We start from the raw sequence: 25,694 nt of genomic DNA on the forward strand, positions 1-25,694 counted from the left end.
ACCGCCTTTCGTTCAAATGCTCAAGGTCTGTCTCAGTGTATAGATTGGCTAATGAAACCAGTCTCGTTTCACCGGAAAGACTTCTCACAGCTTCTTGTTGAACCTTTGAAGATCATACTCGTCCGTTTTTGTCATGTTATCCCAAACAACATATTTTAGTGTAGGTCTAATAAATGTTGTATATAAATGCGTTAAGTTTAAATAAGTGGTTTAAGATCAAGAACGTATTTAAATAACCGCTTAAGGTAAATTCGCTGCCTTGCCTTCTGATTTATAAATTGAATATGATCGTGCCAAGAACGATAGCTAGAAAGAATGACACCTATATGCTTGCACAATGTGACGTTTTCAACTAAGCTATTATTTATCAATGTAACTAGAAAGGTCAAACAAAGTTTTCATTTTTTGCAAGTCCAAATAGGTCCTTACCTTTATTTTCTAGACAATTTCAATATGCTGATTTGGTCTTTCAATCGGTTTGTTTTTTGCAACATATCAATCAGTTCCTCCCACCCCGACCGGATATCCGGTAATTTCAGTCATTAAAGATATATTTGTTGATTTCAGTTTAAGATCGTATTTTATTTTTTCGCGTGGTCATAGAAACATGTGAAAATATCATATATCTATGACCACGAATGAAATAATATTCGATCTTAAATCAACAAATTATCTTTTGATTTCATGCGTATTTAGCGCTTTCTTTATTTTTTTCTCTGATTGGGGCAGTCTTGTAAAAGTAGGTTTAACATTAGGTCGATTCTACTTACGATGATACTTAAATATTTTCCAAGTATAATTTATTTCAAATTTTAAATAATAACATCCACAAAATTAACGGATCCATAGCATTTCTGGCAATTAAAATAACCGCATTTGCTATTTGAAAACACCTAAGTCACGGTGTCGAGTTGAGTCGGCGTTGTAGTACCCAAACATTAGTTTTGCATTCAGTTTATTTATCGCATTGCTGACACTTTTGAACAACGGAAATAATGTTATTGAGTTGCTGTTGTATCTGTCCTTAACTTTATTTTATTAAAAGAAACATTATTTCCTTTGTCATGAAATTAGCAACTATAGATTGACGATTCTGGATTTACGGTTGCACGGTAATATTCATTTACAACCGAGGTGTTTTCTAATAAGCTTGGACTTATTTAGTAATTCACTCAAAAGTTAGTGTTCAGGAATATAACAAAATCAGATTATAATACACATAACGTCTAGTTCTACAGTTAAATAAGGAACATAGGAAGAAGTGCTCAACCAGGATTAAAATATAAGCAAAAATAATCACTATTATAACAATTAAAATGCAAACTGAATAATTTTCAATATTCATTACGAATATTATGCTAGAAGGTACAATGGCTTTATTCTCCAGTCTGTGCATTGTCAAGATCATTGATGCATGTCAAAAACAAGAGTAAAGACCTAAAAGCTAGATCTATGAATGCAAACGGGTAAGAAATTTCAATTAAAAGGTAATTTTAATACTAGAATGTTTTTTATCAAAATTCGTTCCCATCGAAACACACAAATTTGTTTTGCACACACAAAACATTTAGAAATGAGTTTTAACCCTAATGTCACAAATATTTTGTTAAATTGGGTAGTTCCTCAAAACGTAGCGATAGTAGATGTTATTAGTTACGTTTTGTTTGACTGTACCAAGAGAGTTTATTAATTAAGAGTAGCACTTTTTTACGTGTGTCCGTCTATTTTATATATTTCATACTTCTAATAAAGCAACTCTAACGATAAGCAATGCGTCATGCTTAAATGTTTTCCTTTTGAGATGCATGGTTTACGTTTTTAATTAGTGAATGGAGGGAAGGTTGCCACGATTTGTAATGTGATATCTTGCACACTATTCGTCATAGGTCTTGTCTGTGTTTCCCTATCATGTTTACATAACAAATGATTTGGGAAGTGTAGAGAGAGATGGGTTTGCTTTAGAAAGTTTTTGGTTGCTATAGGGCTTGTCTCAGAATAAGCTGAGGATGAATAAAATAAGCAACTTGAAAGACTGGCAACATGCGTTGTTTAATAAATGAACTTTCAGTATACAGCTCAAATAAAGAGACAATATACACATACACATATATTAAAAATAATTCAATCGTGTAATCGATAAACATATAAATCGTTGCTAATATTTAAAGACATACATGAATTTTGTGGAAAAAGTTCCTTTAATGAATGGTTACATCAACTCGCCAAAAAGAAATCCAAAGCAGTAGTTAAGGTTCAATAACTAGGATGTCATAATTAAACAAGAGCTGTCACAGAGACAGCGCGCTCGACTGTTCCGTCGCTTTTCTGTGTATGGATTGAAGAGCTTTGGCGAAACATGCATGGATCACTGTTAGATAAGATTTCAATGCAATACATGATGTGCTGAGATATTCATATAAATTGAATTGGAAAATATTTGAGGTGGTACGCAAACTTTAACGTAAATTTTAAGTCGAAAAAGGGGCATCATTTTGTCAAAATGCTTGATAGAGTTACCTCCTCCTGTGTACAGGTTGGGGGCATGATGGTGATCAAGCGTGCAAAGTTTCAAAGCCAGATATCAATGGACTTTGAAAATATGTGAGGTGGTACGTAAACTTTAACGTAAATTTTAAGTCGAAAAAGGGGCATAATTTTGTAAAAATGCTTGATAGAGTTACCTCCTCCTGCGTACAGGTTGGGGGCATGATGGTGAACAAGCGTGCGAAGTTTCAAAGCCAGATGTTAATGGACTTTGAAAATATTTGAGGTGGTACGCAAATTTAAACGTAAATTTTAAGTCGAAAAAGAGGCATTATTCTGTCAAAATGCTTGATAGAGTTACTTCCTCCTGTGTTCAGGTTGGGGGCATGATGGTGAACAAGTGTGCAAAGTTGCAAAGCCATTTGTGACTTTGAAAGTATTTAAGGTTGTACGCAAACTTTAACATAAGTGATTTCGCCGACGCCGACGCTCGGGTGACTAGGATAGCTTTCCTTATTCTTAGAATAAACAAGCTAAAATTTTCTTCACATCAAATTGTATCTTATTTTTTAACTGCGCAATATGTTGCATTCTATAAACATTACTTATCCCGTAACATAGGCAATCAACGTTTTGTTGCTACTTTTAAATACAAAGGAAAATAGAAGGAAAAATATGACCAAATTTTAAAGGTTCACAGAAAAAAACCAATATGAAACGAATGTGCACTATTTTGAATGCAACATCACGTTCAAAATACTTCCCATACAAGGTTGAAATGAAATTCTTGTAAAATAATGTAAGTAAATCCAAACTTTTAGAAATGTGCAAGCTCTAATGAAACTTAAATTAAAACTTTTACTCTCCCAAAGACAAATGGTCATATAGTTTACCCTCGTATATCAAATAAGAATGTTCCAGAACATACTACAAGCGACCTTGTGAATTGTTCTCTCAAACGCTGTACTATTCTTGTTCATACATATCCTGATAACTACATTCTAACATTATCTTAGGGGAAAGGTTTACTCTAATTAATCTTAGTGACCTCACAATGAAACTAAATTATCATGATTTATTAAAAAAAATAGGTATTAATTTAAAACTTGCATGTGACAATATTTTGAATGAAAGCATTCGAATGAGCCGTACTGTAAGGACAATTAAACTTTCGTTAACACCATGTAAGTTTAGCGATTATCAAGAAGAGAGAGACAATGGGAAAAAATCCAAGACGTAATTGAACAAATGGTTGATGAGATGCCGTTGTGCGTAGATATACTGACAACGTTTGAATTAAACATTATGTCGGAGGTGGAATCACACAACTTGCGCGGAGTATGTACTTGGATATGACTGACAATCATGTGTTTTCTTGAAATTTGACCGTTCTTTTCGTCGGATGCTTTCTAAATTATGAAATTATAGTCTGACCGCAAATTACATTGGCAAGGGCTTGAGCATAAACATATGACTAGCTGGTTTTGATTTTGTTTTAAATATAAGATAATGTGGTTGCCCTACTGCGTCCGGCCTCACCACATTTACATAACATTGCATTTACGACATTCGTAGCCAACAAAAATATCTGAGTGAATATGTTTAAGAGATAGTGACAGTATATTGCTAATCAGGGTGTACAGTTCATGAAATTAGTGTTTTCATTTCATCATTCAGCACTTATCCTTTTACAAATACGAAGTAAAACTGTAGTTTGATTAATTCGGGTTAACATGCTTGAGTATTCGATATCGTAACAGCCCAGTAGTATAAATGAAACATCACATATGTTGATATCAGTTGAATATCATGTGCGTATCCCTAAGATAAAGGCGTTTTGCAAATGTTTATTCAGCATATAAATTGACTGTAATTAAACAGATTTACTTCTGTTGTGTAGGCCAATGACAACACTATGGTTTAAGGTTTTGTTTCCTTATGTCACTTAATCGGGAAAAAAAATTAAATGGTATTTTGTTTCTATCGCGTTTATGTTACAGTCTTCACATATTATGTCGCGTGTCTACCTAGTTCGCCGAAGAATGCACTGAGGTTTATACTTCTTCGAATACCGGGAATTTTCCATGAATTACAATCATTGAGCTCAATATCCTATATTTAGTTTTGTAAGTCCGGAAAACCTAACACTACGCTTGGTTTGTTTGTAAACTCAAGCAGTTGGTCTAATACTTAAGTTAAGATAGAAAGGCAAGTATCTGTCTTGGGCAAGTCTACGGGCATTTTTTGTTACAAAGGACTTGTTGCAATGTTCTTCAGGGAATTCGGCAGTCTCTGCCTGCTAGTATTACCCTTGGTGGTATATTGTCTACACCAGTGGCCTTTTTTAGAATCCATACTGTGTAACGAATAATGTACATACTTATTATCTTCAGTTTTAAAGTTATAAACATTGACAACTTTTTTTGCTTGCATTTATGCTTAAATGCGTATTGTTGACATTTGTCGTGGTATTGATACCTATTCATATATTTTATAATATTACAGACAAATATTGGATCAGATATAAGATATATATATATATAACTCATTTAAACTTACTTCGGGTTCTGATTTTTGACCTTTTTTAAAAAAAAATTGCAAAATAATATTAAAAAAGTACAACTTTCTTTTACATATATATGTTTCGAGAAATAAATCCCCGCTTAGATATATTGGAGTGTAGCATTAAATGCAGCTTATGACACATATATAAACGTACATGATTAGGGTGTTTTAACAATAATAAAACTTGATGTTATTGTTTTATACTCCAAGTTTATATTCATAGTTTACACCGTAAGGTATGAAAAAACCATGAACTAATTTATGAATTATATATCCTTCTTTAGAAACATAAAACATCTTGTATGTAGCATGTTTTTAACAGTTCGTTTACGTAAAGGTAAATATACATTGAATGTATTTGCAAGTATTTGAAAATAAGCTAGTATGCTCCGTATTGAATATAACTACCGCGCAAATTGTTAAACAGTGACATTACAAAAATATAGTATAATTGAACCACAATAAACAATATATATATAATATAACTATAATTGTCAAGTGTGTTTTAAAAAGTCCTTACAAACTTAAGTAAGGCCAATGAATCCACAAACATATGTTAATGTTATTATCCATATAATTCAAGTTTTTAAACTGTTATAATTGACATACGTATGGGAGAATTTATTTTACAAAACATTTTTTGGGGATTATTTACTTAACTACCTTTTGGGTGTATGGACAAATTTTGTGTGTCATTTTGTTGTATATATAACTTTCGAAAAAACTTTCTGACCACAGGTGTTCTACTACTAACTGGAACTACGACATCACTATTTATGTTGGAGTCCACCCTATCTCTTTTAAAGGGTAAATGTCTATAGAAGGACTTACTTGCCTTTCCACTTTTCCGGTACTCGTAACTGAATCGTTTATATAAATAACCAAGCAATCCTTAAATCTACTTAGTATCTGTTATCATGATAGCTTGTGTTCTGTGGGAACTTCATTTTGCAATAGCCAGACTTCCCACGCAACAAACATAATCCTGGACGCCGCCTGCTCGTCTGCATGGTGTGCGACGCCCGTTTTAATCCCGGGTGCTGTTCCGGTTGGCTTCCTGTCTGACTTGGCCTTCCTACTAGCGCGAGCATCGGCCTTGTATATGCGCTTCTAGTCCTCATCGTCGTCGGCAATGGGATTTGTCTCATACTCGGAAACAACACACCAACCCAACTCTGACGTGTCTGCCAAAAGCAACATTTTTTTGGTGGTGCTTCAGCAATTCAATAGCTCAATAACACAACACAACTGCAATAATAAAGCGCTACATGTAAAATACTTATCACTTCAAATGCGTCTATGGATTAAACTACACAATGCTCCGAATCTGATAAATGACCATGAATCTGCTCATTATAATCCGTGTTATGTACACAGGCAAACTGTTATCGAATGAGGAAATCATCGATGTTATGTTTACCTTGAGCAATAGCCTCCTGAGCGGTTGTTTAATTTTGCGCCTGGATGTGCGACCCTGTTGTTTCAATTTTCTCTAATACCCTTGTATTAATCTTATACTGTCCCTTGTTACTTTTCCTTTAAATTTAGGAATGTCGAGTAACGACGAGGGTTTATCACCTATCTAAAAAAATCATCCCTCTGATACTTCTGAGTAACTTCTGGTTGTTCGTCCTCATCATTATCATTATCACCTGAGAATTATCCCGTCAGAGCCGCCAATCATAGCCATTGGTCACCTTACATTTACACCCGATTTGTCCGCGTTCTAATATTTGTGTGCCCAAATGGTTAGACAAAAGTTCTGCACTGTACTACGTAATGCGCATAAGTAGTAATTCATAAATTCTCTTTGGATCGCAAGACGCCACGGATCAGTTAAGCCCTACAATTTAAACATATACAGAATTACATTTGGAAAACAAATACATTTTTATTTTGTGTATTACTTATACGTGTAGATGTCTACCTAATAGGACCCGCCCTTCTATCATATTCTTCAAAAGTGCATGCATTCCTAAATGGTGTACATTACTTATTCAAGTATTCGTTTAAACAAACTTTTACCTGTGCATACCCAGCTTGAATTAGCAAGAAAGAGAGACATCTCATAATAACTTTCTTATCGAGTCTGTTTACATATCGTACTCCCTATGATTTGTTTAATGCTTATATTCATCCTTATGTATTATATGTCAAATATATTAAAACAATTGTAGAATAAACCAATTCGAACGGATTATCATGTCGGGTATGAATGAAAACATGTGAATGCTAACCATAACGGGCATTTGCATAAATGTTCGCTGTCTATTTGTATTCTTAATTATGAGTGTGTTATTAAAACTCCAAAATGCACTTGACAACGGACTTTACTTTTGCACAACAAATTTACACTTCTCTCTATAAGATTTGTATATATTGTGAATTTCACTGCAGTTGATAAGTCGTTTAATTGAAGAAATATTTATTGCTTATGAAAGTGTTTTGTCGCAAATTATAAAATACATGTATTGTATTACATATGTTCATCCCGTTTATTCGATATTTATGTCTTTATACCATTGTCGCTATGGTCATATTTAGTAAATGAGTATATTTTCATGAATTTCACATTCAATTTTACTTTAAGATTTATATTCAGACAGGGTCACGTGAAATATGTAGATTTAATAACAGGAGCTATTGTATGTGCATGACACAAAGGTTGTTGAGAGCCATTTTAGTTCCCATTCGCGGCTTTGTTATTTGACAGACGTCTTTCTGCATTAGACGTTCGTATAATTGACAAAGGAATTACATATTTAGAAAATTATTCCAAACAATTCTTCTTCTGGTTATTGATATCCATATGCTCGTAGGAAGTCTATTCAATTCACCGAAATAAATAAACGTGCATCACCGAATACTACAGCTCAGTGGAAATGTACTTTGGACAATGAAATGGTAAATATACTTCTTATGTCGAGGTGACGCACTGGTATCCCGTGTAAACATTTTATTATGAACCATAATCCCTTATATTCGTTTTACCCCAAATGAACGACAAATCAATTAGAACATTCCGTTCTTTATTCCCTGGGTGTACATTGAAAAGTATCCGAATTCTGCATACCAAATTATTAGAAAAGTCTGCAAGTCGAATTATAATTGTATGGAAGAATCAACACATAGAAGAAATTCTTTAAAACTAATTCAACACCGATTTCTAAAATATCGCTTGAGCTTCAGTATTGCAAAACAGAGTATACTCAAAATTCTATATTTGACAACAAAATCGTATGAATATATCATTTAAGGGAGTCTTCATCAATGCTATTCCCTTGTTTCCGTATAACTGCTATACAAAAGGGTTGTCATAATATATAAGAAATCGTATTCAAACATGCTTGTTGCTATCTCTATAACCATAAAAGCATTATGTGTGGTATGATTTTGAAAGGAGCCTTATCAGGCGATGAAACGCATATCGCGAGCACTAAGATGTAATGCGGTAAGGAAATGTTTGTGTCACAAGGTATTAATTTGACAAATCGCGATAAGCTACATAGTTCTTCCTGCATATGTTGCCACCGTCTGTTTCAAGACGGAAACGGGATGTTATCAGTCAACTTTGTTTTTTATTGTATTTCAAACATCAAACACGATGACAGCTTTGCAGTTTTCACACAGTTGACACAAACTACAAGAGAAATGGCAGACATATTCGACGTGGTGAAGAATAAATGCAAAATAAAATGATACTATGATGCTATGATAAAATGTATTATGTTCGAAATGAATTTCAAACAACGTGAGTCTACCTATATCTAAAATTACAATACTTGCTTAACGGTAGATATAAAAGGTATGTACTCGTTTCCTCTGCAGCACTTGTTTTAGGCGGGACATCATAAAACACTTAACTTCTCTCCAGAATGAGTTCTTTCTTGTTTCTCACGTGTGTAGGATTGTTGTGTGGCCTTGTTGCAGCTGAAAACGTCATGGAAGTTTATGACGACAAAGGTAAGATAAAGACATATTAGTTAAAATAAAAATTAACTCAGCAAAACATAAAATACGTTTCATATACGTTGACATTTGTCTTATATTTAAAAACAATACCAGATATCAGACTAAAATAAAGAATAACCGAATGTTGATGACATTTATATCTGCTTCATTTAAGCATATACCACCTGTATAGTCTTAATAATTGATTCCTCTGGCTCTGGGCTTCTCAATGTAGTTCTCATTGCATCATTCAGTGTTAGTGATTACAGTCCAGTGAAAGTTTGAGGCCAAACACTTAGTTTTTTAAATCGTTTTTCCCTCTTGGATACAATATGTACAATACATGCTGGCTTCACTCACTGTCCTTTTGCGTCCAAAGACTCCAATGTATACATAGAACACGCATCTATTTAAAACAAGAATTTAGTTTAAAATGGAATATACTCGCTTTTGTTTCGTTTTCACTGATCAAAGTTGTTCAATATATTCCTTCATCTAGTTGAACCGGCCGATCGAAGCATCATTCTGCCCGGATCTACTTTCACCCGTGCATTGTGTAAGTTACATGACAGTTATAATTATTTAGTGTTTATTTAGTGAACTTACCATTCAAAAGGTAGTAGATTTCTAATTACTTTAAATCTACCTCTTTATAATATATTCCTCCTTGTTCAATGAAAGAAACATAGAAACATTCTGAATTGGATCACATTTTCGAAGCTAATATTATTGCTAATACAAAGACACTGCTAATAAATTAGAATAAAAAGTAGTTGCGAAACGAAATTCTTACAACGACCATTTATAGAAGTAAATATGCGCTTATAAAACTTTCATGATAATCAATAACAGTATTTAAATCAGCTACGTGTATAAACTTATTATTCAGCTGTATTTTGTTCATCTGTAAAATCTTCCTTCCAGAATGTCTTGTGTGTGTATTGCGAATCTTACTATTAAACTGAAAACTCGGAATGATACCCTTCAGTGATTTAAGTGTGTGCGTGCGTGGGTTTGTGAGTGAATGCCTCGCACAAACGATCTTGGAAGAAATAAATTTAATGAGTACTTGAAATTTTATTCATCAACCGTACTGCTAAGAAAAGCCCAATGTACAATGAACATGTATATGTATACTCCTTAGGCCAGTGGCAGGTGGTGACCAACCCGTGCGTGAACAACGTCTTGAATGCCTTGAACTTTCCCCAACCGAGTGACGCAGCCAAATTCATCCAGTGCGGGTTGTACGGACGCATGATCATCGTCCAGTGTCCAGGAGGAGAGGTCTACGACCAGGCAACATCCTCATGTATTAATCTCAAGGTTCGATGACCATAAATACTTTAAGTACTCTTTGAAAGGCTCAAGTGCATTACTTAATCATTTTCATAAAAATAGCACTCGCTAAAGACTGATACAGCATAATTGATATCGTATTGAGGAGGGTACCAATTACTATGCATTATGTATGCATCGAACCATCAAATGAACTATTTCAAATACTAATAAGCTGTTGTTTAACCTTATTAGATAAAAAGCGCAATGTTTGGATCGTAAGAAAATAATACATTGTAGAAGAAGTGCGATTGAGATGAACAACTAACTCAACTAACAACACCTTTCAGGCGGTTGTATCTGAACCGATGGACATCTCCTCTCTTGGAATTTACTTTCATTGTACAGCTCAGAACCTCCAAATGGGCCGGCTATGCTTCAACGTTTATACAAGTGAAAAACAATTCATCCAGTGCACTGCTGCCGGAAATGGCCACGTGATCACGTGCCCTGACCAGCTCATCTGGGATCAGAATAGGCAATCGTGTGTGTTTGCGCTTCAAGAAGGTGTGGTGATCTCTGGCAATCTGGTTGCACTTACAGATTAGTTCCCGTAGGTAGTTTTCAGAATCAAAGGGTTCTCCCGGAGTTGTTTTGTTTCCCATTAACGGTAGGTATAATATTTATCAATACTGTGGCAGTGATACTGATAAAACTTTGAACAATTCGGGTTTCATGCTATCAATGTATATAACCGCGCTAGAAACAGTTTTCTCCCACCTCAGACAAGTAGATCCAATTATTTAACCATGCTAGAAATTCTTATCTTGCCCACTGGCGAAGATAAAATGCCCGTATGGAACTCCTTTATTATGGTCAATACATTGTAATTGCCTCCCCTGTTGAAGACTGTCGTCTGTAGCATCACGGAAATCTTGTCTTGTGGCAATATTTAGAACGCTAATTAATTATTTCTCGCTTCAAATGTCACCATAAAACAGTTTTCACGCACCTTTTAAGAAGTAATGCTTCACTCTCCATAGAACTATTTAAAGATACTTATAATACTAAAGCAATAACCCTCGTCGGTGGATATATATTTTTAGGTTTATTAAACGGCGCCAACCCCTGTACCGCTCAGGCAATCAGCGCCCAGGCCTTGTTCTTCTCGCACCCCGATCCTACCAAGTTCATCCAATGTGACCTGCAAGGGAACGCGTTCGTCCAGAGGTGCCCGTCCAGGCTCGTGTGGAATCAGTACTTTAAGACATGCGTCTCACAGCTGGCGACATTCACACTCACCGGGGAGACAAACTATTTATGGTCGTGAAGAGCTGAACAAGTCCTCCTGTAGACAGTACTTACATTGTTGACACAAGACAGACTTTAACTGCTCGCCATTTTCTTATACACATTTGTTGAATTAAAAGCAAAATTAATCATGCGGTTTTATTTTATGCGATTACACATTTACGGGAAAACGGTAAATAATGAAAAATATATTTAGCGGGAACCATATCGTCAATGTAAAAGGTCGAGCCTGTTCGTTACCCCGTATATCCCATATCGGACTACATATTCATCTTGCAACGTTTATAGAACGCCGATGATTCATTTATCATTGAAACCTGTTTAATGATATTACAAAGCGAAGAAACTTACCTCGCCAACTATGCGTATCGACAAGGGCATTAGAACAGTCATTATCCATAGGTTTTTTGTATTGCATTATTTATATCTAATGACATAAAAAGACATTATGAAAATCTAAGACCTTATGAATAATGATACAACAAATGCAAAATTCATTATCCATATTATGGTTTCCTTCTAACCTCGCGATATCTTTTCTACTCATATCTCCAGCAATATTTAAAAACCAACAACATGATCCCTTAGTCGGGATCATCATAACTATGTAAGCTTTTTAAATGCTGACTAGTTGCCATTCAAAGTCATGACGTTATATCTGAAACACCAACATTCACACGAGGCAGTTACAATAACTGTAAGAATAAGTAAACATCCAGTTAAATTACCATTGAGGCCGGATGTGTCGGATTTCAAAGAGCATCAGTCTTATTTGGCTTGACTAGAGGCGTATGACCGCAGAAGAGTCTAAAAAGCTCGGACTGTATTTAAGTTTACTTTATGTACAATTGATCAACATTCATTAATGGACTAAATGCTTTACTGATGAAAGTGTCAATGACACGTTTTACTACAACAGAATATTAGCATAAAGCAAATATATTTTAATTTCACTATTCAAAAGGGGAATCTTTCTTGGTGGTTTAGTTTTATTTTCATTTTTGGAGAAATGGATAATTATCAAATATTGTTATACCTGCCCAATTTGTCAATCACGTGACTTCGATTGTCACAAATCACGAGACATCAATTATGTCAAGCACTGACATTTGTTTCAGGCGTGATATGGGTAAATAGCTTACTGTGAGAATTACTCAACCAGAACACTCTACTGAAAGTAAAATGTCCGAGTTGAACTCCTAAAATGATTGCTATATGTAAACAAACTGCAAAACTCTTGATAGAGAATGGTAACCATAGTGAATATGTTGACATCGTCCTTAAAACCACTATCTATGTGAACGTTTGTTTTACTTTAATTACGTTACGAACTCGAATCGTTTGTCCTACACAAAGTTTGAACATCATCAACAGCCTTCTTTTAATGTGTAAAGAAGATCGAAAACAAATGTAAGTAGATTTATTGATGTTGACTAGCTGTAACATGGGATGCAGCATGGTTTAAGATATTCAACGTTTTGTTCTTCAAACCAAACGCACTGCCTCTACAATTAAACACCAACATGTAAATCAACGATGTGTTTAAAATTCGATATTTAAATTAAAAAACTTAATGTTCAGATTATTTTGTTGGAAGCAGCAAATTAACGGATTCAAGCTTGTTCGGACTCGAGCCTTTTAAAGGATGAAATGATTAAATACTTATGAAATTAGACATGGTGTAATAATTCAAGGGCCTGTCTATCAAAAAGGCATTCAGACTGAAGGGAATAAGCAGTCCAATAACCAGTAAGTAGTATCAGCACAGATCACGTCTCAATAAACTCTACGCGGGACAATTTACGTGAGACAATGGTTAATTGCAAGAATGGCATGCAACTGGACACAATATAATTTAAATTTAACCATTGGTTTCCTAATGCTAGATAATTGAACGAACTTCGCTGCTGATCACCGGATGTAGGAATTTTACGTTTTGGGTATTTTGTTTTATAAAATGTCAAATACTGCTGATTGGGGATTTTTTTCTTTTCAAAGGGAATTTTTTCTTATCTAGCTGAAAATATTGTTACGCCTGATTTAATAATAACGACAAATAAATTCCATTATTTTTTATTTTGTTGCCATGGAAAATGCACACATTTAATATCATCTATAAGTATTTGTTATTTATATGGGTTCAGTTAAAATAGGTGACACTTAAACAAACAAAAACGACCAACAACTACTACAATATAATATAAAACAGATGGGAAACTAAATTCATCATGATGAATGCCTCCTATTGAAGACGCAAATTATATTCTTAATGAACTCAAAAAATGAAGATATCATTGGTTAATATTCTGAAACAAACCATTCCTTACAGTTGGAAATAGACCCTGAGATTAGATGTACCTTGAAAGTCTAAAGTCATTACAAAACTACTAATAAATATAAAAAAACTTTCAAAGTCAGAGCATGTATATCAAATTTAAATAAAGGCATTTTATGACAGGCCATACATTCTTGGTTATTGGGATAAACGGCTACGCATGCATAAAAATATTTGTTGGAGGGCTTTGTATTATATAATTCATAAGAACATTGCGGTTAAAAGAGTCCAAGAGTATAAACTAAAGATATTGCAAACTCTTATTTTTTTTACTTTTTTGAATTGACAAACTTGGATATTGAAACATAGTCTTTTATGTTTTAATTGCAATGACGTTGAAAACTGTAAACTGTTTTTAATATCCAGCTTTTTCCATATTTTGGAGTTTTATACATGAAGTGTTTAAATAATGTGAAAAACAGAAAGCTATAGTAGTTTTTTTATTAAAGTAATTTCTCAAAATATCTTCTATTAAAGCCCAATTGTTAAACTGTTTTCGTGAAGCTCTTAGTATATATTTAAAGTAATGTCTAACAAAATGGGTTGTCAAACTTACAATTGCAAACTGATTCCTTAAAAGAAAAGTGTCCCTTATATTTTATTGAAATGACCCCCCAAAAATAAAATATATATGAAGTAAAGAATTTCAAAATTTTGTAAAAATGGATCATGCGAAAATAGAGGGTTTTTAAAACTCGCTTGAGTCGCAACGGGATATGTTTTATATGAAATTATTTATAGCCGAAATAGGCGGTGTATCAATTTTAAACCAAATATGATCGATCAGCGAATAATCGTTAAGAACGCATACAATATCATGCTGTTTATTTTATATATTGTTATCACAGAATGTATAACATTCTATTACCCAAACGCATAGATAATATTGATTAATATCTAAATTACACAATTATTATAGTTAATCGATTCGACAAACTTAAACAACCTACCAATTTCTTTTTAACCTGTTCCCTATATCATGCACAAGGGCATCCACTATTTGAGATATTGTCTGCCATTATGCCTTCAAATACTTATGATTGGATCACAAAACGCCACGGACCTAACCAACTCAGCGATATTCAGTCACGTTCAGCACTTCATTCACAAAACTAAACGTTTTTGATCTTCCTTAGATAAATACGAACAACCTTAACCCTTCAACAGACATGACCTATCAATGCCTCCCCCTTTTCTGATCTTTACGTTACTATTTCCTTGGTTACATTGATAAACAAGTTTTACCTTTTATTACTTCAAATATTTGTCATTCACATTTAACCTTATCAATCAAATTATAACAAAAACTTAAATCTACAAATAATAACACCGATAACACCATAGCAAGCATCTTAAAAGGGTGACAGAAGCGTGGCATAGTATAAGCTAACAAGCTTCCTTCTCTATTCTTTCCAAATTGTTTTGTTTTGTGCATATATCAATTGTTTTCCTTTCATGTATTTTACCTCAGAAAATCTTTTATCATTGGTTATGCTTTACTTTTGTCTATTCTTAAAATGCTCTTTTGAAAAAAATATTGTTGATAAGAATCGAGTCGTGTTTAACCAATGCGAATACTACTTGAATGACGACCAACTGACACATTACCTGAACAAGTTATAACGATTTCGATACTTGCCTATGTTTCTGATCATAACAACGAATTTAGAATCCAAAAATAAGATATTGTTATTGCTATACTGTACAGTTCGTTTTTTTTCAACAGGACACAAATTAAATTATCATAATTAACAACATCCCAAATGCACATTTTCCTTTGCGATGAACTATGCAAATTTAAATTTAATCATTTATAGGTGATCTTATTGATCGGCGTGGATTGTTTTTTTTGGTGGGAATGGAAATTTTTACATTGATACATATCTTCGACGAATTATTTTATTTCAGATTAAGTCTATACGTTTAAATAAAAGTTAAAGTTTTAAATAAGTTTAGGGATGTTACATAATAGAGTATTACATAACTTGGATTCATTTCACAAAATTCCTTCTTCAATTGAGCTTTAAAAAGAGGTAATATATTAAAATTTTGAATAATTTCATCTTCAAACGATAAAGAACTGCACAATAAATTGTATCATCAATTAACCTTGAACCTCTTAGACATTTCATTTATTTGACAGGAAGTATTGGATTATACAACCAATCAGAACAGCATCAACACAAAAACCGGCGTAAGCTAAAACGTTAATTAGTATGATAACCCCATTTCAAATGATATTATCTTCATATTATGTAGATTCGTTAAACTTTTTTATTATCAATATAAATTTGAACATTACCATTGGAAAACTGTATTGTCTAGCAATACTTTTACTATTACTCTATATATCAATTGAGCATACACCTTCGTAATTATGTCAAGTAAGTCATGTTTAAGATAAGCTGCATTAAAAGAAGAATGTAAAAAGAATGTAACTTTCACATTTGGTAACAAGAGAATGAACTAGTTGGGAAATGGAGCCAATGAAAGTAAAGGATTTCACCCTTTAAGATTTAAGGAAATATAATGAATATTTCTAGAAAATTTAAATGGCGCTTTTTTAACAAGCAAGAAAATGTCCCTTTAAAATTTGTATACAGGATCTAAAAATGCGTTCAGAAAATTGTGGTTACTTATTTACCCATCAAAGACACACAGGTTATTCTGTCCTGCAGATGAATATTATTGATTGTATTATCAAACGCCAGTCTTGTATTTCATTTCTTAAGAAAATCACTATCCGAAGCGGCTCATACAAGGCAGGCACGGGAAACTGTTTAATTTAACATAACCTTACATCACATTTGTTGAGCTTTAACTTAAGACGAACTCTTAGGTACAAATCTACAAATCTACATATACTTCACATGGATATTGCCAAAACGAAATTTGTGTATATCGTGTTGGACATACTAAAATATAATAAAGAACGAACACACTTCACTTTTCAATTAACATCGAATAAAGTATTAAAAGTAATAACTTCATAACATAAATGTGCCAAAATAGTATTGTTACGTCGTGCATTTTCGAAACAACCATATAGTTGGAAATTAAAGTAACCAAGCTAGCGATTCACATTTTCCAGCTAATCAAAACGAAAGGAAGTTTACTACTACACCAGTAAAATGTGATAAGTCCTTAACAATCACTTTTGATATGCCAACACACGTCTTAATATAAGGAGTTGTTGCGTGTAACTAATCTGTGTGAATCTTTGTCAAATGTCTAATCACCTTTAATTTAGTATGCCCTTGACAACATAACATATTCGATTATGATAACCTAAACAAGGTATACACTGCTTTTTTAAGTTAAGACATTGTTTTATATGTCCCCGGTCACAGGAACAACTTCCAATACACTAGCTGATTGATAATGCTCCTTGACAAACTTCAAAAGTCTCCCATTGGATATATCGAAAATGGTTGCAAAAGAAAATGCATACGATAGCCTCTAAGGTTATCAATTAAAACTAAACTCCCGGATACATATCAACCCACTCGTGATAAGGTGTAATAACAACTTTCTACCTGAATGAAGATAGCGGAAATGAAAAGCATTATAAGTATATATAGTTAATACCTGACATAGCGCTTAACACCCCATTGCTGTTGTAAAATAAGGCTGATCAATGTTGCAAAATGCGGATTTCATGCATACCAACACAATCAATGTTAGGGTTTAACAAATGTACTTCCGGTGCTTCCTGGTAATGAATTTATATCTTTAGTAGAGACAAGTTTTATTATCTGGCAATCTCAGCTTCATCTATTTCATTAAGTAGTTAATTTGTATAAATAGGCTTCCATCAAAACAAATCGCTTGTTTTACCCTTTCTGCAGGAATAAGTGGCCACAGAGGACTGTCTGGTCAATTTAAGCAAACCTATGAGGATCAATTTTGCTGATCCGTGAGCGAAGTCCATTAGATTGACATGACTGCGTCGAAAATTATGTGTTTTTAAACAACACATAGGTTACAAACTAACGGGTCTCCAAATGGTTTTAAAACCAGCATTTCATTTTTACAAAGCTTATTCCTTGAAACTTTTGGCTACTGAATTGTTTCTGTAGTTTTTCATATATTCAAAATCTAGCTGCAATGTTGTTGAAACATACATCACTGGAAAGACACAATCACGTGTCGTGAAAATTAACCATTGCTGTATAAATAAAAACCTATACTAATTGTTTAAAGCCCAAGTGTCAATAATGAATACATAAGAAAAGAGTGAGTACTTAACTATGATAGAGCTCCATATAATATCTGATAACAGTCCGACGTCCACACGATACTTGATTAAAAAGAAATGAATGGGAAATACTAACGAAATCGCTGGCGGAGCATTTCACTTTGCAAACGGTACCTGAATAGTTGCCGGATTAGACAGGAGAAATAACTAGAATAATACTGAACATTTGAAATGATACTTCACATAAAATATTAAGCATCGGTTATGCTATGCAAGTAGTTTTTAATGAAAGTTTATCAATGATGTTTATTGGAACATCGCAGATAGGTACTCGCTCATATTTGTGTGAAGTCCACTTATTTGTGTATAGAAAAATAAAGTGTGGCAACTCATTATGAGTGTTATATCTAGGATATTAAAGCTGGAACACCTCAGTAAGTGTTGATAATAGCTCAAATATCGTTTTTGGAGACCACAATTTCCATAATAGCGTCATAGTTGCCGATGGCTTATTGTGGTTAAAACACTGCTTCAAACCATTTATATACTTTTCTGTTTGATTTTTACGCGCTCTCACTTCCAACGCTGCGAAACAATTTCAAAAACGTCCTCACATAGTGACACAACTATCGAATACAAGGTGCGTACGAAAGTTTAATATAGTATTAGTAATCATTCGGTTGAAATAGATTGTTATCGACTTCTCAAACATATTATAATCCTCTTTTTAAAAGGAATTTTATCGTGATGATACATTCTTAGATATTTCCACCACACGTTTTTTTTGTGGGAAATATCTTTGATTTATACTATTTTTAATCATTTGTTTATATTCTTTTTTTTCTTTTTTTGTTGCCTCTTACCTTCTTTCAAAGACGAGCTCGTACTTAAAAACATTCGGCTGTAAAAATGCATTATTTTTTAATAATAAGCGAATGGATAATAAGTACTTTCAACAAACTGATAACCAGCCCTCTTCCCATTTATTGACTTAACTATAGAAAACTAGAGTTTCATAAGATACAATTCTCGTGCTAGAATCACATTGCGGACGGCAATTAAGTTCCGATTCGTGATTAAGAAGCCATCTACAAGCTATAAACCTGACTTGTTACAGACTGATATTTCCCGGGATATATCAGACAGACCACTAACTGCTATAAATGGCCAATCCTCAGACGAAGGCATCGCAAAGAATTCTGAGCACATGTTCACGCCATAAGTACAACGGCATTGCATAAGCTATAACATTCCATGCGGTTTGTCAATTTGCGTTGAATGAAGCAATTGGCTTTGTAATGCGACAGATGAATCGTACTGGTTTTGAATTGAAACAAGATTAAGACATAGCTACTAACTCATATTTATTTAATTCTGCTGACTGAGGCTATTTCTTTAGGTTGAAATTATATTTAAATTCAACCGTTAAAGTTAATTACTTTTTAAAATTGATATCAAGCTTTTAAACGTTAACAAGCAAATGCGTTGAATTGATATCCTCCGCTAGAATAGATTAGATGGCATCTAAATCATGTGTTAGAGAAATATTCAAAAACCAGAAAAGAAGTACTCCTGAAGGTATTGCCATTAAATCCACGGCTTAAATAAGATCCCAGCAATTCATTAAGTCTATTTGCCAAATCAGCTGCTGGAATCAGTTTAATTTTAGAAATGTTTTAAAACACTCCCCATAAAAATAAGAATGAGCTTTACTGTTGGCAAAACGCAAAAGACGACTTCCGTGCTAAGTTTTGATATTATAATAACCCTTACAAAGTGAGAAAGTTTTCCTTTATTAAATGTATCTAAAACCCTGTTCTAGCAATTCATCCGTCATAGTTTTACTACGAGAGCTGAAACTGTAGACGTCTGTGCATATTCTAGCGAATCATATCAATTGTGCAATAAAAACACCATATGATGGTGAACCAGAAACATCTCTACCTGAACAAGAATAATAAATTATTCTAAAATTAAAATCATCACGTTGATCATAAAGATTGATATTCAATTTATCGTTCCTAACTTTGAGTTGCACGTCATAATAACATAATAGCTTTCAGATTCGATGAATAGGATTTGTTATGTTGCATTTGTGGAGTGTTTATCGATTGTATATTGTCTGTAGATACTGGATGATCCACATTAAGAATATATTAATATATCTATTATTGCATTTATCAACAAGAGCTAGATCTCCAGACTTTGATTTTTTATGTGTTTGTTTTCCCACGTGGCTTCAAATATTTAAAATTCAATATCTGTGCAGAGAGGTTTTATAAGAAGCATTGATCAATTGAAATGTTTCGACCCAAATGGAATCTTATATGTTGTGGAATACTGAAACTTCTAGGAAATCTAATTAATAAACCTTTGAAATATTGAAGTCTCTGGCAATAACAATCAAATAGTTAATTGCATAAAGTACCGTCCTTTTTATCTTTTACGGAATACCAAGTAAAAGACAATGTCTGGCACTTAATCAGGTTAGATTGTCTTAAAATGTTTGCTATTAGCTAGTATTCCGGCTAATAACACTAATTTTAAATACTAATAAAATAACGAACGGAAACAGATACCGCTTATTAATATTCACAATTGCATCATTTCCATATTTAAAACTTAGATAAACATTTGCAGCGAACCTGAGATTACACGTTCATATTTTTAGAAAGTTTTTTATGGTTCTTTTTAAATTGATACATTTGTCCAATTAAATGTTGTTTTTTGTCCAATAGACCAGGTTTCTTGCATCTGTGTAAATGATATTTTAAAATTTAAATACAAGGAAGTTTAATGATAAGGTATGATAAGGCATGGAGTCACATGGAAACAACTCAGTCATATTCTTCTTCGATAGAACCTTAAGTTAATAGAATTCAAAGAAAAAAATATGTTATTTTCAATTCGTAAGATGAAAAATAATACAGTACTATGTAACACAGCTAAACTCACCATGCTAACTTTTCCTACTACTTTTTTTATTTATAGGTATAGCAAAATACAAGCGACCGAAACGGTATCGTCACTGAAACGGTCGTCCGTTTATATCCTATTACAATGCCATCCCTATTGTTAGATAGTTAATTCAGTCCCGCCTTTACATTTGCGTTGTTTAATTATTAGAATTTAAAAACATACCCTTGACTATCTGTAATGTCTATCAATACAGTAACTTCTCTATATTCTGTATAAGCATTCATCTTCGCGATTATGTTATTAAATCATGTTCAAGACACAACATTTTGAGACAATTTCATGCATTATTGGGACCAACTTAGTAAAAAGACCACCCATTCAGATTATATAAAATTACATTAAAATTTTGGAAATCCTAAATGAAATCCTTAATGTAGTTTTTTTCCTTTACCTAAATTTCAGAAATTTGTTGTTTAAAACACAAGTTGTCATTCAGTCGAGTATAATACTAGTATTTCATGTAACGAAGGATACAACCTCTGTTTTCAAAGTAACATCATAAAGCCTGCAATAAGAATGCGACACAAATCTACAAAGATGGCATTTTTACGCAAATGTAATTTAGTAAATTGCTATTTCCTCTTGTATCAATATCTTCCTTTTATCAACGTTCGGAGTGGAGAAAGTTTCTATCAAATTAAACCCGCCATTTAGAGGTCGATTGTATCGCAACAGAAGCAACAAGGCAGCCCACAATTGAAACGATTTAATTAATTATGGTTTGAAAACACTGCTAATAGCATTTTAACTAGTTGAATTTAGTTATCCCGTGTGCCCAAAACACCGGCTACTTTCTAGCATAGGGATTATAACATATTGAAAACTACACGGAAAATCCCAGCTTCAGTATATTTTACATTGATATCAATAAGAGGCACAACTACGTAGGCCTATTACATCTTTGTTGAAAAGCACACATTTCAAAGCCTATACATCTAACGTTGAACTTGCTTAAAGGCACAAAGGTCAAGGTCGATACATCTAATGTTAACCATCCTAAGAGTCACAAGGCTCAAGGTAGATGATCTCACCATAACCTTACTTAGAGTTAGAACAATCTAGGTTAGCACATCTAACACTGACCTTGCCAATAGTCGACAGGATCAAGGCCGATCCATCGTACACTGGCCTTGCTAAGAGTCGACAGGATCAAAGTTGATACATCTTACACTAACTTTGCCAATAGTCGACATGATCAAGGTCGATACATCGTACACTGACCTTGCTAAGAGTCGACAGGATCAAGGCCGATACATCATACACTGACCTTGCCAATAGTCGACATGATCAAGGCCGATACATCGTACACTGACCTTGCTAAGAGCCACAAGGATCAAAGTTGATACATCTTACATTGACCTTGCTTTGAGTCACAAGAATCAAGGTTGATAAATTTAACACTGGCCTTGCTAGAGTCGCAACGATCAAAGTTAATACATATAACAGTGATCTTATTTAGTGGCATACGGATGAAGGCAGATACATTTAACATTCACGTCTTGATGAGTCACAAGTCCGACATATAAAACGTTCATATTGATTATAGTACGATATAATTAACGTTGACTTTTCTCAAGACTGATATATTTGACGTTGCAATTGTTAAGAGGCACAAGGATCAGAGTCAGTACATCGGTTGTTTGCATTTATAACAGACACAAGGGTCAAGGCCGATACATCAAACGTCGACATTGTTTAGAAGAGCAAGGGTAAAGGCCAATACATCTATCGTGAGGCAGGGGAGACAGTTTTTCTTCCAATGAAATTGCATGTAACAATAAAATACTCTTACATTAACTTGAATTGTCAGTCGTCTTCACAAATTATTGTAATATAGTATAACATGTGATTTAAAATCAACCTAGATTCATGTTTTTATTAATCTTCAATATTATTAAGTAAGTGTTACTTTTAGAGGAATTATGATATTTCATGACTTCATGAATATTCCTACATATGTGATCATTAGGGAATTAACGGTATTTATGTGGTCATGATAATTGTTTACTGTTAACTGTTATATCATGATGCCGGTCACCTGACCAGTCATGTGATTAAGAATGTCTTTTTTCAAGCTTTTGGTGAGTCTCGGCCAAATTATGATTCTCATGAACATTCTGATTTTGGTTTCTGTCGTAAAAACTTCTCAATAATTTAATAAAACTTCATTTGGAAGGAAACATCAAATTTAAGGTATTTGCTTCTTTTGTTTTTTGTGCTACTTGTATTGCAATTGAGATTCAAATAGTTGTTAATTGAGGTTTATTATTGCTGGAATTTGAAATGGTATTTTAGCAACTAACTTAATAATTATTAACATGCATGTTTCAGCATTAGCATAGTACATGTTAGTTGAGGGTGAGCGAGACTCCTGTCTTCTTCGATGTCAGTTATATTAATAGTCTACTAGAGATTATACACTAGGTGTAAATCAATAATTGTAAATTTCTTTGTATTGTCTGTGTATTTTGTCTGATGTTCTATTGCTTGTATTTGTGTACATTGTTTTATTTACAATTTAATTATAGTTATGTCCTATGTTTGTTTCAGGAATTGAAATTGGCTCAGCTCAATATTTATTATATTATTATATAGAAAACATTTTGGAGACAACTGAAAATAAAGAACAAAAAACGCCTTATCTATTTGGATCAATAATGTAAGATTCAAAACAAAGATACAACATGATTGGTCTAAATTGGTGTTTAAAAACTTGCAGTGACATGGAAGACCAATTTATATAGAGCTTTCGCCAGAATACACTAGGAGAAAATAATGCGTGTTTGTGCGTATTTCTTCTACCTTGCGGAACCAATGAGACTGCTTCATTAATTATTACTGATAACGATATAAGTCTAACCAAATCGTTTATGTAAGTAATAAAAAAGGCACATAATCGGGGATGTCAGACGAATGGCTGATAGGATTGACACAACGTTAGATGTAAACGCCATGACCATTATGTCTATAAACAATGTCAACGTTATATGAATCCACCTGGACCCTTGTATCTCTAAACATGTCTTAAATTTGAACCTAAGATGTAAGATTGCTTAGAGACCCAATGGTCAATGGAAATACATACAACGTCCACAGTGTTTAGAGACGCAGATACATATAACATTGGAATTTTGTTATGTCACGGTCGATAAATAATACGTTGTCATTATTTAAAGACCCAAGGGCCAAGTGTTTAACATGTATTGTTGACATTGTTTTTATGAGACAAGGGTCGAGGCAGACCATTCTAATACAGTAATTGTTAAGAGACTCAACGATCAAGGCGGCTACTTCAATAGTTGTTATTTGTTTAGAGACGCTTGAGTCGAGGGCGATATATTTCGTTCACATACCAAAACAGCTAACGTTAAAATTATTTTGAGACACAAGGATCAAGGTCAATATATCTATCGTTGACATTGTTAAGAGACAAACGGGTGAAGATGGATAGATCAATAGTTGACATTGAGACGCAATGGTAAAAGTCGATAATCTAACGTTCACATTGTTAAGAAACACAGGCGTCACTGCAGGAACATCTAACGCTGACAATTTTTGAAACTCACGATTCAATGTCGATTCATTTAACGTTGACATTATTACGTGACACAAGGGTCAAGGCGAATACATCAAACGTTTACAGTGTTTAGAGACGCAGTCGTCAAGCGCGAAACATATAACATTGGAATTTTGTTATGTCACGGTCGATAAATAATACGTTGTCATTATTTAAAGACCCAAGGGCCAAAAGTTAAACATGTATTGTTGACATTGTTTTTGAGAGACAATGGTCGAGGCAGATCAGTCTAATGCAGTTATTGTTAAGAGACTCGACGATCAAGGCGGCTACTTCAATAGTTGTTATTTGTTTAGAGACGCTTGAGTCGAGGGCGATATATAGATATTACGTTCACAGACCAAAACATCTTACGTTGACATCAGTTTGAGGCACAAGGGTCAAGGTCAATATATCTATCGTCGACTTTGTTGAGAGACACACAGGTGAAGGCGGATATATCAATAGTTGACATTGAGACACAATTGTAAAAGTCGATAATCCAACGTTCACATTGTCAAGAGACACAAGCGTCAAGGAAGGAACATCTTACGCTGACATTTTTAGAGACTCACGATTCAATGTCGATTCATTTAACGTTGACATTATTACGTGACAAAAGGGTCAAGGCGAATACATCAAACGTTTACAGTGTTTAGAGACGCAAGGGTCAAGGTAAATACATCTTAAGTTCACATTGTTAATAAACAAAGGTCAAGTTAAATACATTTAATGTTGACAAAATTTATAGACACAATTGTCAAGGCGAAAACATAACACGTTGACATTGATTAGAGATTCAATGTTCAAGATGCATATATTTAACGTTGACATTGTTAAGAGACACAAAGTTAAAGTGTTATACATCTTAAGTTCATATTCTTAAGAGACACAATTTTCAAGGCAAATACTTCTTATCGTGATATGTTTAGAGACGCAAGGGTCAAGATCAATGCATCTTACGTTCAAGTTGCTTAGAGATTTTATTGCCAAGGCAGATACATCAATAGTTGACATTGTTTAGAGACACAATGGAAAAG

At 33.6% G+C, this 25,694-nt stretch overlaps 1 protein-coding gene across 1 annotated transcript; it reads left to right on the forward strand.

Moving 5' to 3' along the window:
- The first annotated feature begins 8,924 nt into the window (after window positions 1-8,924).
- On the forward strand, window positions 8,925-11,605 carry LOC128217389 (uncharacterized). The gene is made up of 5 exons (XM_052924528.1): window positions 8,925-9,012; window positions 9,500-9,556; window positions 10,145-10,323; window positions 10,626-10,842; window positions 11,382-11,605. The coding sequence occupies exons 1-5, from the start codon at window positions 8,925-8,927 to the stop codon at window positions 11,603-11,605; spliced, it is 765 nt and encodes a 254-aa protein (XP_052780488.1).
- Window positions 11,606-25,694: the final 14,089 nt, after the last annotated feature.

Source organism: Mya arenaria, chromosome 14 (assembly GCF_026914265.1).
Source record: "Mya arenaria isolate MELC-2E11 chromosome 14, ASM2691426v1".
NCBI lineage: Eukaryota > Metazoa > Mollusca > Bivalvia > Myida > Myidae > Mya > Mya arenaria.